The 16,854-nt window shown below is 43.0% G+C and overlaps 1 protein-coding gene across 3 annotated transcripts in view; it reads right to left on the bottom strand.

The window, feature by feature from the left end:
- Positions 1-16,854, bottom strand: part of LOC139423204 (zinc finger and BTB domain-containing protein 16-A) — a 123,098-nt gene that overhangs the window by 64,240 nt on the left and 42,004 nt on the right. For all 3 annotated transcript variants that reach the window (XM_071174940.1, XM_071174939.1, XM_071174938.1), the window contains exon 3: positions 7,336-7,433. In XM_071174940.1, the coding sequence (XP_071031041.1) occupies positions 7,336-7,433 (98 nt within the window). The remainder of the gene's footprint in view (positions 1-7,335; positions 7,434-16,854) is intronic.

The raw sequence follows: 16,854 nt of genomic DNA on the forward strand, positions 1-16,854 counted from the left end.
ACTGCACTAAGTAGGCCCTGAATCCACAGGCTGTCCGTGGCCAGTGTCAGCCTGGCTGGATCAATAGCCGCTGTGTGTTGAATTACATGGCTTTTAGATGGCTAATGCCATGGCCCAGGCCCTAAACCAATGGGGCCAAAATCTCCACTGAATGTTGATTTAAAATCACTGCAGCCCGTTGTAAATCCGGAAATATATCTCATGTTATGGGTCTTTATCAGTTCATTAAATCATATCCGTGAGTACTACACTGAACACAAATATGAACGCAACATGCAAAGTGTTGGTCACATGTTTCATGAGTTGAAATAAAAGATCCCAGAAATGTTCACACACACAAAAAGCTTATTTCTCTTCTGTTAGTGATAATTTCTTTTTTGTCAAGATAATCCATCCACCCTACAGTTGTGACATATCAATAAGCTGATTAAACAGCATGATCATTGCACCTTGTGCTGGGGACAATACAAAGCCACTGTAATTTGCAGTTGTGTCACACAACACAATGCCACAGTTGTCTCAAGTTTAGGGAGCGTGCAATTGGCACGCTAATTGCAGAAATGTCCACCAGGGCTGCTGCCAGAGAATTTAATGTTAATTTCTCTACCATGAGCCTCCTCTAATGTAATTTTAGGGCATTTGGCAGTACGTACAACTGGCCTCACAACCGCAGACCAAGTGTAACCACGCCAGCCCAGGATCTCCACATCTGGCTTCTTTACCTGTGGGATCATCTGAGACCAGCCACCCGGACAGCTGATGAAACTGGGGGTTTGCACAACCGAATAATTTCCGCACAAACTGTCAGAAACCGTCCCAGAGAAGCTCATCTGCGTGCTCGTCGTCCTCACCAGGTTCTTGACCTGACTGCAGTTCGGCATTGTAATCAACTTCAGTGGCCAAATGATCAACTTTGATGGCCACTGGCATACTGGAGAAGTGTGCTCTTCACGGATGAATCCAAATTCCAACTGTACCGGGCAGAGGGCAGGCGAGCGTGTGGGCGAGCGGTTTGCTAATGTCAACTTTGTGAACAGAGTGCCACATGGTGGCGGTGGGGTTATGGTATAAGCTACGGAAAATGAACACAATTGGATTTTATTGATGGGAATTTGAATGCACCTCCACCACCAAATGTTTTAACATAATGCACAAGCCCCATGTCGCAAGAATCTGTAGAGAATTCCTGGAAGTTGAAAATGTCCCAGTTCGGGGGTGCGGTTTCAACATGGCTACGTAAAGACATGTTCTGAGGCCTCTCCACTCAGGGCTGAAACGTTTCGGTTTCAACCTTTTAACTATCAAAATGGGGCGGCATTCTTATTACAGTATATAGGCGAGGCTACATGTGACTATGGTGTGTGTGTTCAGCACGAGTGCAATAGTGATAATGTTTAGGACAATTTAAAATATTAGGCTATTCATTTTTCATTCACATGTCCAAAGATCTATGTTAATTCGCCATTATTCAACATAGGACATAAACACTTAATGGGCTTCCTGTTAGTAGCGTGACAGAAAATAGTGTAGGTACTATTTTTGGTTCTGTCGTTTCATTTTGAGACTTGGCAGTGGGGTTATATTTTTATTTGTAGGTTTTATTTTCGTTTAGGGTTACACAAGCGTGTTATTAATTTTGTTTTGTTTTTGTGATGCACTACTCATTCTGGGTTAAGTCTAATACCACTGTAACATAAACAGTTCATTTAAAGCAGTCTCCTGGAATGTTCGGGGTAGTGGGCATGTGGTCAAGATTAAGAAAATACTAACATCCTTAAAAAAGAAAAGGGTTTCAATTGCGATGCTACACGAGACCCATTCATCTTCAACAGAACACGCTAAGCTGAAGAGGGACTGGGTACTTTCCTTCTTTTAGTTCAGACAAAAGAGGCACTGCCATCTTTGAAAATAAAAATGTCAGTCTCCCGAGTGGCACAGTGGTCTAAGGCTCTACAGCGCAGTGCAAGCTGTGCCACTAGAGATTCTGGGTTCGAGTCCAGGCACTGTCGCAGCCGGCCACGACCGAGAAACCCATGGGGTGGCGCACAATTGGCCCAGTGTCGTCCGGGTTAGGGGAAGGTTTGGCCGGCAGGGATGTCCTTGTCTCATTGTACACTAACGACTCCTGTGGCGGGCTGGGTGAAGTGCACACTGACATGGTCGCCAGGTGCACGGTGTTTCCTCCGACACAAAGGTGCAACTAGCTTCCGGATTAAGTGGGCATTGTGTCAAGAAGCTGTGCGGCTTGGTTGGGTTGTGTTTTGTTTTGGAGGACGCACGGGTCTCTCGACCATCACCTCTCCCGGGTCCGTACGGGAGTTGCAGAGATGAGACAAGACTAACTAAAGAATTGGATACAGCGAAATTGGGGAGAAAACGGGTTAAAAAAAAGTATTAAATAAAATAAAATGTCCAATTTATATTTGAGCACCAAGATACAGACCATGAAGGACGGTTTATTTTGATTACAGGTAATACACTTCAACATATTACTATACTCCCTCAAATTTATGTCTGACATGATTTAATCATTTAATCAATACTGAAAGGGACTTGGGTTTATTTCAGGAGATTTTAACTGTACTTTGGGTAAATCATCAACTGCTCCAGTCTCGAATCATTGAGCCTCAAATACATCTGTGATTCATCTGGTTTAGTAGACATAATGTATGGAGAGAGCTAAATCCTAATGTCAGAGACTATACTTTCTACTTTAGACCCCATAATCCATATTCTAGATTTAACTATTTTTTTAGGCCCTCTACTTACTAGCATTTTGTCCAGTCATGTGCTATTGGTTCTATAGTCATTTCTGACCATGCCCCAGTGTATATAGATATTGAAATTGGCAAAACAATCCCCAAAACGAGATGTCTCTGCTTAACAATGAAGGATTCTGCTCTGTGATCAAAGATAAATGATCACATTACTGTCTCGACAATCAACTCTCTCCTGTCTCAGCTGCAACTATCTGGGATGCTGCTAAATAAAGTATAAGGGGTCATATCATTTCCCAAAGCCTCGATCATCAAGAAGCTTAGAATGGAAAATAGGAACAAATTGGAGGCTGTAAAGCATTTACAACTTCTTAATAATCAACCCAGGTGAACTGGAATTCACTAGCTTGTGCTAAGGCCAAACTCAATTTAGAGCATACAAAGCATGTAAAAAAAACAAAAAAACGTTGATTTTTACCAAGCAAAAATATTATGAGTTTGGTAACAGTCTGAGCCGTCTACTTGCACACCAACTTAAAAAATAACAGAATGAACGCTTGATTAAGTCTATATGGATGGCAGATGGCTTGATTAAGTCTATATGGATGGCAGATGGCTTGATTAAGTCTATATGGATGGCAGATGGCTTGATTAAGTCTATATGGATGGCAGATGGCTTGATTAAGTCTATATGGATGGCAGATGGCTCCACTTCTTATGATCATTGCTTATCAATAATATGTTTTGCGACTTCTATAATACTTTAATACTTCTTTATACTTCAATGTACAAGATCGAACAATGAAATGCCAAAATATCTGATTAAGATCCCCCACCGAGTTTTTGCAGCCGCCTAAGGCACTGCATCTCAGTGAAAGAGGCATCACTACAGACCCTGGTTTGATTCCAGGCTGTATCACAACCGGCAGTGATTGGGAGTCCCATAGGGCGGCGCACAATTGGACCAACATCGTCCAGGTTAGGGTTTGGCCGGGATAGGTCGTCATTGTAAAAAAGAATGTGTTCTTAACTCACACACACACACACACACACACACACACACACACACACACACACACACACACACACACACACACACACACACACACACACACACACACACACACACACACACACACACACACACACACACACACACACACACACACACACACACACACACACACACACACACACACACACACACACAAAGGTTGGGGTCACTTAGAAATGTCCTTGTTCTAGAAAGAAAAGCCAATTTTTTTGTCCATTAAAATAACAAATTGATCAGAAATACAGTATAGACATTGTTAATGTTGTAAATTACTATTGTAGCTGGAAATGGCAGATTTTTTATGGAATATCTACATAGGCGTACAGAGGCCCATTTTCAGCAAACATCACTCCTGTGTTCCAATGGCACGTTGTGTTAGCTAATCCAAGTTTATAATTTTAAAAGGCTTATCGAAGGCTTTCCCCTTAGCAATAAAACTGGCCTTCTTTAGACTAGTTGAGTATATGGAGCATCAGCATTTGTGGGATCGATTTTACAGGCTCAAAATGGCAAGAAACAAATAAATGTTTTTCTGAAACTCATCAGTCTATTCTTGTTCTGAGAAATGAAGGCTATTCCATGCGAGAAATGTCAAAGAAACTAAAGATCTCGTACAACGCTGTGAACTACTCCCTTCACAGAACAGGGCAAACGGTCTCTAACCAGAATAGAAAAAGGAGTGGGATTTTTCAGTACATAATACACTCGTAATAACACACTCATAATACACTTGAAAGATGCAAGGAGGTACTTGCAGATTCCCGACCACATCACTCTGGTCACCGATTTCCCTTAATTCAGATCCCACCCCCCCAAAAAAAGGAGTATTGGACTTCTGGACTGTAAGACGAAGGGTATTGCTGACCTTATGCCTTTATTTACTCAGGACACTCTTAAATCGTTTCAACAGATAAAAACTGAGTTTGACATACCCAACAAAGATTTGTTTAAGTACCTACAACTTGGATACTTCATAGAGAGTCAGAAGAAAGTCGATATACTATGTTTTCAAATTACTGAAGTTGAAAAACTATTTAAGAATCGTACTGTTCAGAGCGTTTTAATCTCCGACATATTTTCTATTTTAGCGAACAGAAGTGCCTCATCCTATGACGCGTTGAGACATGTTTGGGAGAGAGACATTGGACATGCATTTGGTGAGGAAGAATGGGCTTCTATCTGCGAAAGGGTCTACCCCAAATGCACCTCCATAAGCATACAATAACTACATTTCAAATGTTTTCATAGAACCTACTTTACACCTGTCTGCCTTCATAAAATGTTTCCCAATGCATCACAGTTACGTTTCAAATGTAAACAGGATACTGGCACCTTCACACACATTTGTTTGGTACTGTAGCAGAATCCAGTCTTATTGGAATGATATTCATTTACACAAAGAATATCTGCAAATAGCTTTTTCACCGAATGTATATTTTCCTCTACTTTGATTGTAAATGTTGTGTTTGACCCGGACTCTGAACATCTGTTCAATACCCTTGTTTACTTAGCCTAAAAATGTATATTGTTATTATGGTCCACGCCTGATGTACCATCTGCGAGAATGTGTATTTCTCAAGCGTCTGCTATTATACCCATGAAGGCACTTACCTTTGATTTACACTAAAGTCTGATACATTTTGAAAAATCTGGTCTCCATTATGGTCCTATGTAGAAAAGCTCCCATAAATGCCCCATGTTATAATTGTGATGTTTGTATATATTTTTTTCTACATTTTATGACTGCCTTTTTGTGTAATGTTTTCCTGTATCCGTATTCCTTTGATTGTACTTTGTGTGGTGGTGCACTTTGTTTGGTTGTCTATGTAAAATAACATTTTCATAATATGAAGATTACAAAAATAAAATGTCCCAGTTCTTCCATAGCCTGCATACTCGCTACATGTCACCATTGAGCATGTTTGGGATGCTCTGGATAAACGTGTACGACAGCGTGTTCCAGTTCCCGATAATATCCAGAAACTTCGCACAGCCATTGAAGAGTAGCAGTACAACATTCCACAATCAACGACCTGATCAACTCTATGTGAAGGAGAAGTGTAGCGCTGCATGAGGCAAATGGTGGTCACACCAGATACTGACTGGTTTTCTGATCCAAGCCCCTATTGTTTTTTAAAGGTATTTGCATATCTGCATTCCCAGTCATGTGAAATCCATAGATTAGTAACTAATGAATTGATTTCTGTTGACTGATTTCTTTATATGAACTGTAAAATTGTTGCGTTTATACTTTTGTTCAGTGAAGTTATCCCATTTCAATATCAAGCCTGTACAATGCACAGCCAATACCCTGAGTCGATATTCACACAATAGTAAGGAATTCCCCTAGACCGCGATGTCACCACCTGACATAGACAGCCCTTGTTTCTCTATGTTGTAGTAGGTCAGGGCGTGACTAGAGGGTATTCTAGTTTATAATTTCTATGTTGTGTTCTAGTCTATATTTTCTATGTTGGTCTTTTATATGATTCCAATTAGAGGCAGCTGGTAATCGTTGTCTCTAAGTGGGGATCATATTTAAGTAGTTATTTTTCCCACCTGTGTTTGTGGGACATTGTTTTGTGTTTGTGCACCACTTAGTCACGTTTTGTGGTTTGTTTAGCTGAAGTTTGTCTTAGTAAGAAAGATGTGGAACTCTACGTACGCTGCGCCTTGGTCTCGTTCTTACGACAACCGTGACACACGCACACAAATTAGGAAAAAAACTAATTCTACCCCATTAACCCCCGGTGTAAAAGAGCCAACTTCGTTGTACATTTTTTTGTAAGACAGAAGTAACAAAAGATGCCGAGAAGCTGCTGTTTTGTTCAATGTACCATGTAACCAGGTCAAAAATCCCAACCTACGGTTCGCAATGCTCCCACTTAAAGAAATAGAGCTTGCGCGAAAAGCCTGTGGCTTCCAGCTACTTGGCGTGGGAAATTTGGGGACCTGGTGTCCAGGTAGGCTACACGTAGCTATGTATAGTCCGTTTAACTCCACTCACTACTTGCATCTGTATAATCTCTTTTTTGGTGATGTTGGTCTTGGCTAGCTTAATGTTCCGGTTGGTAGCTAGCACTCACGTGGCTGCTAGCACCGTCATGAAAAGGGGCATGAGGGAGGTTCTACAATATTACGTAATGAGAACACTCGGGGGCAGGCGATGTTGAAAAGTCATCTTTAGACATGTACTTTTCTTGAATGAAGTTATGTAACTGACTTCAACAAGCACATTGGGGTAACGTTGGCGTTGTGATAGGAACCCATGGGTTGTTTTCCCACCAAGGCGTACGGGACCGCAGAGCGTACGGGACCGCAGAGCGTACGGGACCGCAGAGTTCTATTCAATACCGACTGGGACTATATCAAAGTCCATAATGTCATGTTCTAATATAGTGTAGAATGTAAACAAAAAAAGTAAAATTGTTTTGCTATGCATTGTTAAAATAGGGTATTACACAGTATTAAACACAGGATGAAAAATCTCTACATGTACAGTATTGTTTTTGTAAATACATGCAGTATAGATATCTATACAGACACACAAGTGTTGATTCTTACCTGAGTGAGACAGCAAGTGCATCCTAAGGCGTAGGCTGTCCAGGAAGCGTTTCCCACACAGCTCACATCCATAGGTCTTCATACCGCTGTGCAGCTTCCTGTAACGACGAGGGAGAAGCATATTTTCAGGACGTTGTCTGGATTTTACAGTCAATATCAAAATCAGACAGAGATATACATTCATGAATGAAACCTGTGAATTGCCATTCAGCTGCCTACATCACTGTTCAGTGTTGCTCACAATGATATCCTTGTATTGTCAAACACTTTGCTTCTCAGATACTGGTAAGACGGCGTCACCGACCATGAATCAGTACATCAAAGCATAACAGTAAACGGAGCTCGACCTTATTCCAGCTATAAAATCACTAACTGTTATTCCACTGGAGGTGTTGTGGCAAGCATGCACACCCGTCATAGAATTGACGCGCATTGGATGGATTAGGTCCTATAAAGTGGACTATGATTTACACAGAGAGACGTACAAGGGAAGCCGGTTTACAATATGAGCCTTTATTATACCGTGCCAGTTTTGAGTCCCCTTGTCAATTCCTATTATTTTGGACCCTTGTTATGGAAATGGCTCCTTTATGGCTCAGTCAAAATGGCCACCACCTGAAGGAACACGCGTTGGTGCAGAGCTACATGGTTGTGGCCCAGAAGGTCAAGCCTAAACTAAGGGTAACTATTTAATTACACAGAAAAGGAAAATGGGGGTTAGATAACTATGCAACCTTCGGCAACCTTGGACAACCTATGTGAAGATTTCAGTTTGGCGATGTGGTAGGAACCTTGACAACTCAATCTGTTGCAAAATCCTCAAACACCCCAGGGGCATATCCAAAATTAGCTTTTGTTCAGATGTATCTAAATCTGTTCTGAAGCAATTAAAGGACACAGATTGGCAAACAATTGCCATTTTTGCAGATAGCCTCGCTAAGCCCCTCGAGAACGACACACACACACTGTAGTTTGGCCATGTTATCTTTAAGACATATTGCATCCTTCAAGGAAGAGATAAGCAGATCAAGAATGGCTTGACAGTCCACACACACAGAACGACTTCAAACAATGCCGCGCTTAAGAACACAACACTCAGAGAGAATGCTCAGGTCACCCCCCCCCCCATAAAATATACAAACATTCACCCCTAGCAGGTATGCCCTTTTATTGTTTTATTGATGTTCTTGCCTAAGTGGGCCTCGCCGGAGCCCACTGACCGGCTCAAAGACCGCTGGCAATTTGTTAAAAATGGTAAGCCAAATGTATTTTTATTAGCATGATTACAGCATTCTGGAATTGTTACCAGAGAAGTAATTAGCTCAATGGTTGAACCTCGGCGCCAACTGTTGTACGTCTCAGAATGGGAAACAAAAGACTTATGTTCCGGTTCTCACATTCCTGTTTGTGCACAATTAAACTAGTCACCAAACAAAAAGGATGTGAGTGAGAAGAATGCACCAAAATAGTTTCCTTTTTATGTTCAGGTGAGGAGCGGTTTTGTGTCGAGTGCATTGTATGCCTGAATGAAGTGATAATCAGAGCACTTCAAGCTGGATTGTCTCAGTATCAAATCAGACGACGGAAAAAAATTGTCTTAGTGTGAGAGTTCTCAGGGAAACAATACCCTTGATAAGGAGATCTGAACTTCGTAAACTTGACACAGCGATCCATCTTCGCGTCTCACAAAAGAGCAGAGGATGTTTGGGGAGTAAAATGACGATTGATTGACGTCAAACGCCAAATCAAAATTGATTTACAGCTCCTGCTGCAAACGAGAGCAAGCCATCTGTGACAATGGTGGCAAGAATTATTAAGCAAGGAAGTCTGGTGTGACTTCAATTAAGATTAATTGATGGAAAACCGCTTTGAGGACCGAGGGAGAGAGTGAAAAATCACAAATCAAAATAAACAAAAGGAAAAGGGGAGAGAGAGAGAGAGAAAAAAAAACTAGAAACCTTACAAAATCCTGATGGCTGGTTTAACAAGAGTAGGATTTGTGGAAAGACCTCGACAAACAAAAGGAAGAATGAGGCAGCAAAGCCCTTTGGCAAGCTGTAAGTAATTAAAAAGGCCTGTAAACGTCTCCAAATATAAAAGGGCCACTTCAAAACGCGATGGTGGGCGAGCGGCTGTGGCAGGAGGGGAGCTGGGAAAAGACCAGGGGTCCGCGCACCTTGGGGACACTGAGTGATGCACACAAACACAACATCTTACTGTAGGGGACTTTTCAAAGGCCTTTTGTTGTGGCCCCTCAATCTGGCCATTGTCCCCTGGTACAGAAAGCTGATGAAGAGTAGATGGACTTATTAAGGGGACTGCAAGGGGCTGGAGAGAGGGGAGCATGTGTACCGACTCAACCTTATACGCATGGAGGCCAGGGAGGTGTTGGAAATGGGAGGCTTCTGTCCATCTGGAGGGGAGAGAGATGGAGCTGAATCTAACAGAGGACCAACTCGTCTAACGCAGAGAGGAACCTGATGGTGTTTCGACCAGACAGACAGAGGCAGACAGAATGACAGTGGTTTATAGGGCTCTATATATTTAGCATACTAGGGAATAGTTGCAACATGGTACGTCTTCGCTATTGGGCTTAAGGAGTTTTGTGTTTAAAACCAAATTAGGCTGGGCAATTGAGAATGCTCAGCAAGGGCTATTGCAATTGTTACGGAATAATCACTATTGTGGCATTTCTATTTGGAAAGCTGCGAATACCTACAGTTGAAGTCAGAAGTTTACATATACCTTAGCCAAATACATTTAAACTCAGTTTATCACAATTCCTGACATTTAATCCTAGTAAAAATTCCCTGTCTTAGGTCAGTTAGGATCACCACTTTATTTTAAGAATGTGAAATGTCAGAATGTTTACAGATGTTTACATAAACTCAATTAGTATTTGGTAGCATTGCCTTTAAATAGTTTAACTTCGGTCAAACGTTTCGGGTAGCCTTCCACAAGCTTCCCACAACAAGTTGGGTGAATTTTGGCCCATTCCTCATGCAGAGCTGGTGTAACGGAGCCATGTTTCTAGGTCTCCTTGCTCACACACACTTTTTCTATAGGATGAGGTCAGGGCTTTGTGATGGCCATTCCCATACCTTGTTGTCCTTAAGACATTTTTGCCACAACTTTGGAAGTATGCTTGGGGTCATTGTCCATTTGGAAGACCCATTTGCGACCAAGCTTTAACTTCCTGACTGATGTCTTGAGATGTTGCTTCAATATATCAAAAGTTTCCTTCCCTCATGATGTCATCTATTTTGTGAAGTGCACCAGTCCCTCCTGCAGCAAAGCACCCCCACAACATGATGCTTCCACCCCTGTGCTTCATGGTTGGGATGGTGTTCTTCGGCTTGCAAGCCTCCCCCTTTTTCCTCCAAACATGACGATGGTCATTATGGCCAAACAGTTCAGACCAGAGGACATTTCTCCAAAAAGTACGATCTTTGTCCCCATGTGGAGTTGCAAACCGTAGTCTGGCTTTTTATGGCGGTTTTGGAATAGTAGCTTCTTCCTTGCTGAGCGGCCTTTCAGGTTGTGTCGATAAAGGACTCGTTTTATTTGTACCGGTTTCCTCCAACATCTTCACAAGGTCCTTTGCTGTTGTTCTGGGATCTATTTTCACTTTTCGCACCAAAGTACGTTCATCTTCAGGAGACAGAACGCATCTCCTTCCTGAGCGGTATGACAGCTGCGTGGTCCCATGGTGTTCATACTTGCGTACTATTGCTTGTACAGATGAACGTGGTACCTTCAGGCGTTTGGAAATTGCTCCCAAGGATGAACCTGACTTGCGGAGGTCTACAATTTTTTTAATGAGGTCTTAGCTGATATATTTTGATTTTCCCATGATGTCAAGCAAAGAGGCATTGGGTTTGAAGGTAGGCCTTGAAATACATCCACAGGTACACCTCCAATTGACTTAAATGATGTTGATTAGCCTATCAGAAGCTGAAGCCATGACATAACTTTCTGGAATTTGAAAGGCACAATGTATGTACACTTCTGACCCACTGGAATTGTGATACAGTGAATTATAAGTGATATAATCTGTTTGTAAACAATTGTTGGAAGAAATACATGTGTCATGCACAAAGTAGATATCCTAACTGACTTGCCAAATCTATAGTCTGTTAACAAGAAATTTGTGGAGTGGTTGAAAAACGAATTTTAATGACTCCAACCTAAGTGTATGTAATCTTCCAACTTCAACTGTACACAATGTAATGCTATCTGCCCCAAAAATAGCATGCACGACAAATGTGAACACTGCTAAGATTCTAAATGACTTTGAATGAAACGACACCTTCCTGCCGCAAAAAGTTAATGGCAGAGAGCCACACAATGTTAACATTACCATTAACTTTGTGTTTTTTTATGGAAGCATTTCTTTTTACAGCTACTTAATTTTACAGGCGGCAGAAACTCAGAGTGACCCTTGTTGGTGATTTAGTGCAGCGGCAGTCAGCAGCCTGGCAGCCCATCCTGGGACTTGTGCTAACAGCCTCCTGTCTCGGTGCTGGTGGCAGGTCCATTAGCCTGGATAAAAAGCAGTTTATTTGGGGGTGGGTGGCGGTGGACGGAGGCGGAAAGCCGAAACGACCAAGCAATTATTACAAGTTCTACTTTCTGACCAAAGGAGCTCTGACCCCTCCACCAGATGTATCTGCACAAAAGACCCCCTCGCCACCCTCCCTTTCCTCTCCATGTGTGAACTGTGGCAGCTCCCAGTCCCCTCAGGACTCCCTCCCTCCCTCCCTATGCGCGCGCACACACACACACACACACACAACCCCCTCTCTCTTAGGACATGAGGGGGTGGTAGTGTATATGTGTGTGTGTGTGTGTGGGGGGGGGGGGGGGGGGGGGGGGTTAGGGGGGGCTCGTTTGAAACAGACTGACTGTAGTCATTAAGGAAGCTGACATAAAAAAAACTCAAGCCATTTACTCAGTTAATAAGCGACTTTGTCCAGCAGTCAGTTTTGACAACGGCAATAAATAAAAAATGTATGTAAACAAAACATACGCTGAACACCTCATTTCGGCGCTGGAGTGGTGCGCGGGCTCGTAAATCAGGGAAGTGTTTGAAACGGGAGTAGATTACAGGCCTGTGTTATTGAGCTGTTACAGCGTGCCTCGTATAAACCTGAACTTTTTCACTCGCCAGTAGACCACGCTGGCTCTACATCATAGCCGGGAGTTCTCCTGTCCGGGGACGGCCCTCAACGCAGGTGTCTCTGCTAGATGACGCCATTAAAATAAAAAACTGAAACAAGCTTCAGTCCCACTAAAACAACAGTATACTCAACTGAACTGCCACAACAACAGTTTAGTCATCTGTTTGGTTAAGCGGTTGAATAATCTAATAATAATATACGCCTTCAGTATGGAAACATTCTGGAAGTGCATTAAATATAGCAAGTCCTTAAAATCTTTATATTCCTGGATGGAGTCGACAAAGGCTTTCCTACTATTGCACATCAGCATGTTAATATTAACGTTACACGTCAGTTCATCAAAACAAAGAGTCCAATCAAAAGAAATGAACCGAATACAAAAAGAAACTTGACTGCTGCGCTTACGCCTTTACAGCTACTTCAAAACATCTCTCCGCCGAAACCCAGGAACATTGCCCTCCTCCTTTATCGCCTTTCATCTTTCCAATCCTTCTCTAGCCTCCCTTCTCGACGGCATTCTTAAAACAACTTGAGATGATACTTGGCATACAGGCGAGGGGGCAAATGGAGAGAACAGGAGAGGAAAAGACGAGACGGCATTGGAAAAGGAGGAGAAAGAGGCACGTGTATAGATTGGGGCAGGGTCACCATAAAATAAATGATAAATTGTAGAGTGAGTGTTTGTCCTCAATGTGCCTGGAAATGGAGAGGCTGAGTGGCCTATCTGGGGGAGCCAGTCCCATTAGTCTCCTCCTCTGGGGGGGGGGGTCTCTCACTCGGGGCCCTAAGAAGCACGCACGCCATCCGTCCCATGTGCACACACAGTCAGATTAAGGTATTTGTCAAAAGAGGGGGCCAACAATGTGGCAGGGAGAACAGAGGGAGGGAGAGAAAGAGGGAGGAAGAAGGGGAGCTCAAGCTGTCCGTCTATTTGCCTCACTAGCTGCTTTTTAATAGAGATCTCAGTCAGGTGTCGACACCGCTCTGCCAAAACATTTGCATAATGATGATTAATCTTAATTGACGGAGTGGCATTTGCACTTTTTTGGGTTCTTCCACCGAGCTATCCTTTAGTGGTGGCTAAGGTTAGCTGTTCCTTGCCTCATATACACAAGGGTAAAACAACCATCTATGATATTAAAGAAACCAGACATTGTTACATCCAGAGGCTGATATAACAACATGTGGGAGGGGGAGCACTTGTGAACAAAACTGTAATAACGCATGTGACGGCTAGATGACACATCGGTAGATGATCCTAATGCAGCCATAAGTGGCTACGAGACGCCTCTAGCTCTGCCAGCGGTTTTTATTTTGGTATTCTTTCCCCGATCTCCAGAGCCGTGCGGTGAGGCGAGGGTCTTTTTTCCACAGGCGTTTCCAGCCCATTAGGACCAGGCGAGCCACGCAGATGACGACCATCAGACAGCGTGAGGGGGAGATTGGAGCACGATAATACAAAGGGATAAAAAAAAATAAAAAAAAGAGAAAACAGGGATACAGAAAAACAAACAAAACGAACGCCATCACAGCTCGGGCCCTATTTTAATGGCATTCATAAAAACAAATGCCACATCCATTTCTTATTAGCCCAGAGCCGTCCTACACATGTCAATGACTAGCCCCCTTTTCCCCCGCTGCGAGACGTTCATATGAATTCCCAGCCACACTCACACATGCTGCAAGCTACGTGCTAAGCATAGACAAGTAGCAGGCAGGCTGGGAGAGGAGGGAGGGAGGAAAAAGAGAGAGAGCGCCACTGCCTTTCATCCCTGGTACAGAGGCGTTATTTATAATACCCAAAGATTACCACCCCCAAATGTGCCTGGGGGTACAGGGATAGATACAGCAAGACAATATTCTTGAGGTAAAAAGGGAAATATATTAAATTAAATGAATTTACAAGGGAGGGTGGGCGGTTGGGGGGAGGGGGAGCATAATAGCGCGGCATTAAGGGAGATGTCTGTTGAATGCCAAAAGGATATTCGTTTCCATAATGGCCCAATGTTATCAATTGAGTTATTGCCTGTAATATCAGTGTTAGTGGTCGACTCAAAACCACCCGCACTAATCAATTCCCATTCACACTCTGCCATCATTATCACGCTCTATGTCATCATTACAGACCCAAAACCGTGGCTCTAACATGGCTTCTGCTGGGAGATTGGTTAAATAATCACCGTGTTGACTGGCTCGCTGCTGTTCGGTGCCTCTCATCGTGAAAGAGAGTGGTTCTCGAGCAGCAGTCCCAGACAGTGGAGGTGTATTGGTGGTGGGGGAGAGAGAGACTGCAGGCGTTGAACAATGCTCAATTATGTCGTCCAGGGGAACGCGACACAGCGCTCCTTTCATTATCCCTGGCTGAAGCCTCTTTTCTGTGTAGTCAACAGGCAGAACTGGAGTATTAGCCCCACACATTGGCTCTGTACAGGGCCCCGACATAGGACCGCCACTCCTAGTAGCCATACCTGGGCAGAGACACATAATTTCCGCCTAATCCCAGGTTTTATGCCTGAATCTCCGCCAAGCTTAGAAGCTGGGTTCCCCCAGTCTTTTTCTCTCAAGAATTTACCATCTGAGGTATACTATTAGGTTTATATAAATACTTTGTTCAATAGAGAATTGCATCAGAAAAACAATAATCCAAACCCTATGCCTCTACCATGTATGGTTCAAAAGGTAGATCATTTACTCAGAGAATTAAGCATGATTAGTGAATAGAATGTAATTACGGCCATGGTCAAAGACTGTTGCTGTTTAATAGAACTCCGTCACTGCTCTGCGGGCAGAACGGCACAAACGTCAACTGACAAGCTAGGTAGTGGCTGCAGGATTGCATGTGATAACAGGACTTTAAAAAAAATGAAATCTGCAGAATACAAAACAAAGAATTTAGCCAATATACGATGAACAAAAATATAAATGTAACATGCAACAATTTCAAAGATTTACAGTTCATATAAGGAAATTAGTCAATCAAAATAAATTCATTAGGCCCTAACCAATGGATTTCACATGACTAGGAATACAGATATGGATCTGTTGGTCACAGATACCTTAAAAAAAAAGGTATGGGTGTGGTTCAGAAAACCAGTCAGTATCTGGTGTGACCACCACTTGCCTCACGCTGTGCGACACTTATCTGTCAAAGAGTTGATCAGGCTGTTAATTGTGGTCTGTTGTCCCACTCTTCAATGGCTGTGCGAAGTTGTTGGATAAGGGCGGGTACTGGAACACACTGTCGTACATGTCGATTCAGAGCATACCAAACATACCCAATGGGTGACATGGCTGGTGAGTATGCATGCCATGGAAGAACTTGGACATTTTAAGCTTCCAGGAATTGTGTACAGATCCTTGCGAAATGGTGCTGTGCATTATCATGTTGAAACATGAGGTGATGGGCCTCAGGATCTCTTCACGCATCTCTGTGCATTCAAATCGCAATCAATAAAATGCAATTGTGTTCATTATCCATAGCTTATGCCTGCCCATATCATAACCCCACTGCCACCGTGGGGCACTCCGTTCACAACGTTGACATCAGCAAACTGCTCGCCCACACGCCATAGACGCTATCTGCCATCTGCACGACACAGATGAAACTGGGATTCCCAGCGGCCATCGAAGGTGAGAATTTTCCTACTGAAGTTGGTTACGATGGCGAACTGCAGTCAGGTCAAGACCCTGGTGAGGACGACGAGCACGCTGATGAGCTTCCCGAAACAGTTTCTGACAGTTTGTGCAGAATTTCTTCGGTTGTTGAAACACTCAGTTTCATCAGCGGTCTGGGTGGCTGGTCTCAGACAATCCCACAGGTGAATAAGCACGATGTGGAGGTCCTGGGCTGACGTGGTTACACGTGTTCTGTGGTTGTTTGGCCGGTTGGATGTACTGCCAAATTCTCAAACTACGGTATATTATGCGAGAGAAAAGAAAAGCACATTTTCTGGCAACAGATCTGGTTAATATTCCTGCAGTCAGCATGCTAATTGCACACTCCCTCAAAACTTGAGACAACTGTGGCATTGTGTTGTGCGACAAAACTGCACATTTTAGTGGCCTTTTATTGTCCACAGCACAAGGTGCACCTGTGTAATGATCACACTGTTTAATCATCTTCTTGATATGCCACACCTGTCAGGTGGATGGATGTCTTGGCAAAAGGGAAATGCTAACTAACAGGGATGTAAACAAATTTGCAGACCAAATTTGAGACATTTCTGGGATCTTGTATTTCAGCTCATGGAACAACACTTTACATGTTGCCTTTATATTTTTGTTCAGTGTATATGTATATATACACACATTACCAGTCAAAAGTTTGGACACCTACTAT

The sequence above is a fragment of the Oncorhynchus clarkii genome, chromosome 12, assembly GCF_045791955.1.
Source record: "Oncorhynchus clarkii lewisi isolate Uvic-CL-2024 chromosome 12, UVic_Ocla_1.0, whole genome shotgun sequence".
Taxonomy (NCBI): domain Eukaryota; kingdom Metazoa; phylum Chordata; class Actinopteri; order Salmoniformes; family Salmonidae; genus Oncorhynchus; species Oncorhynchus clarkii.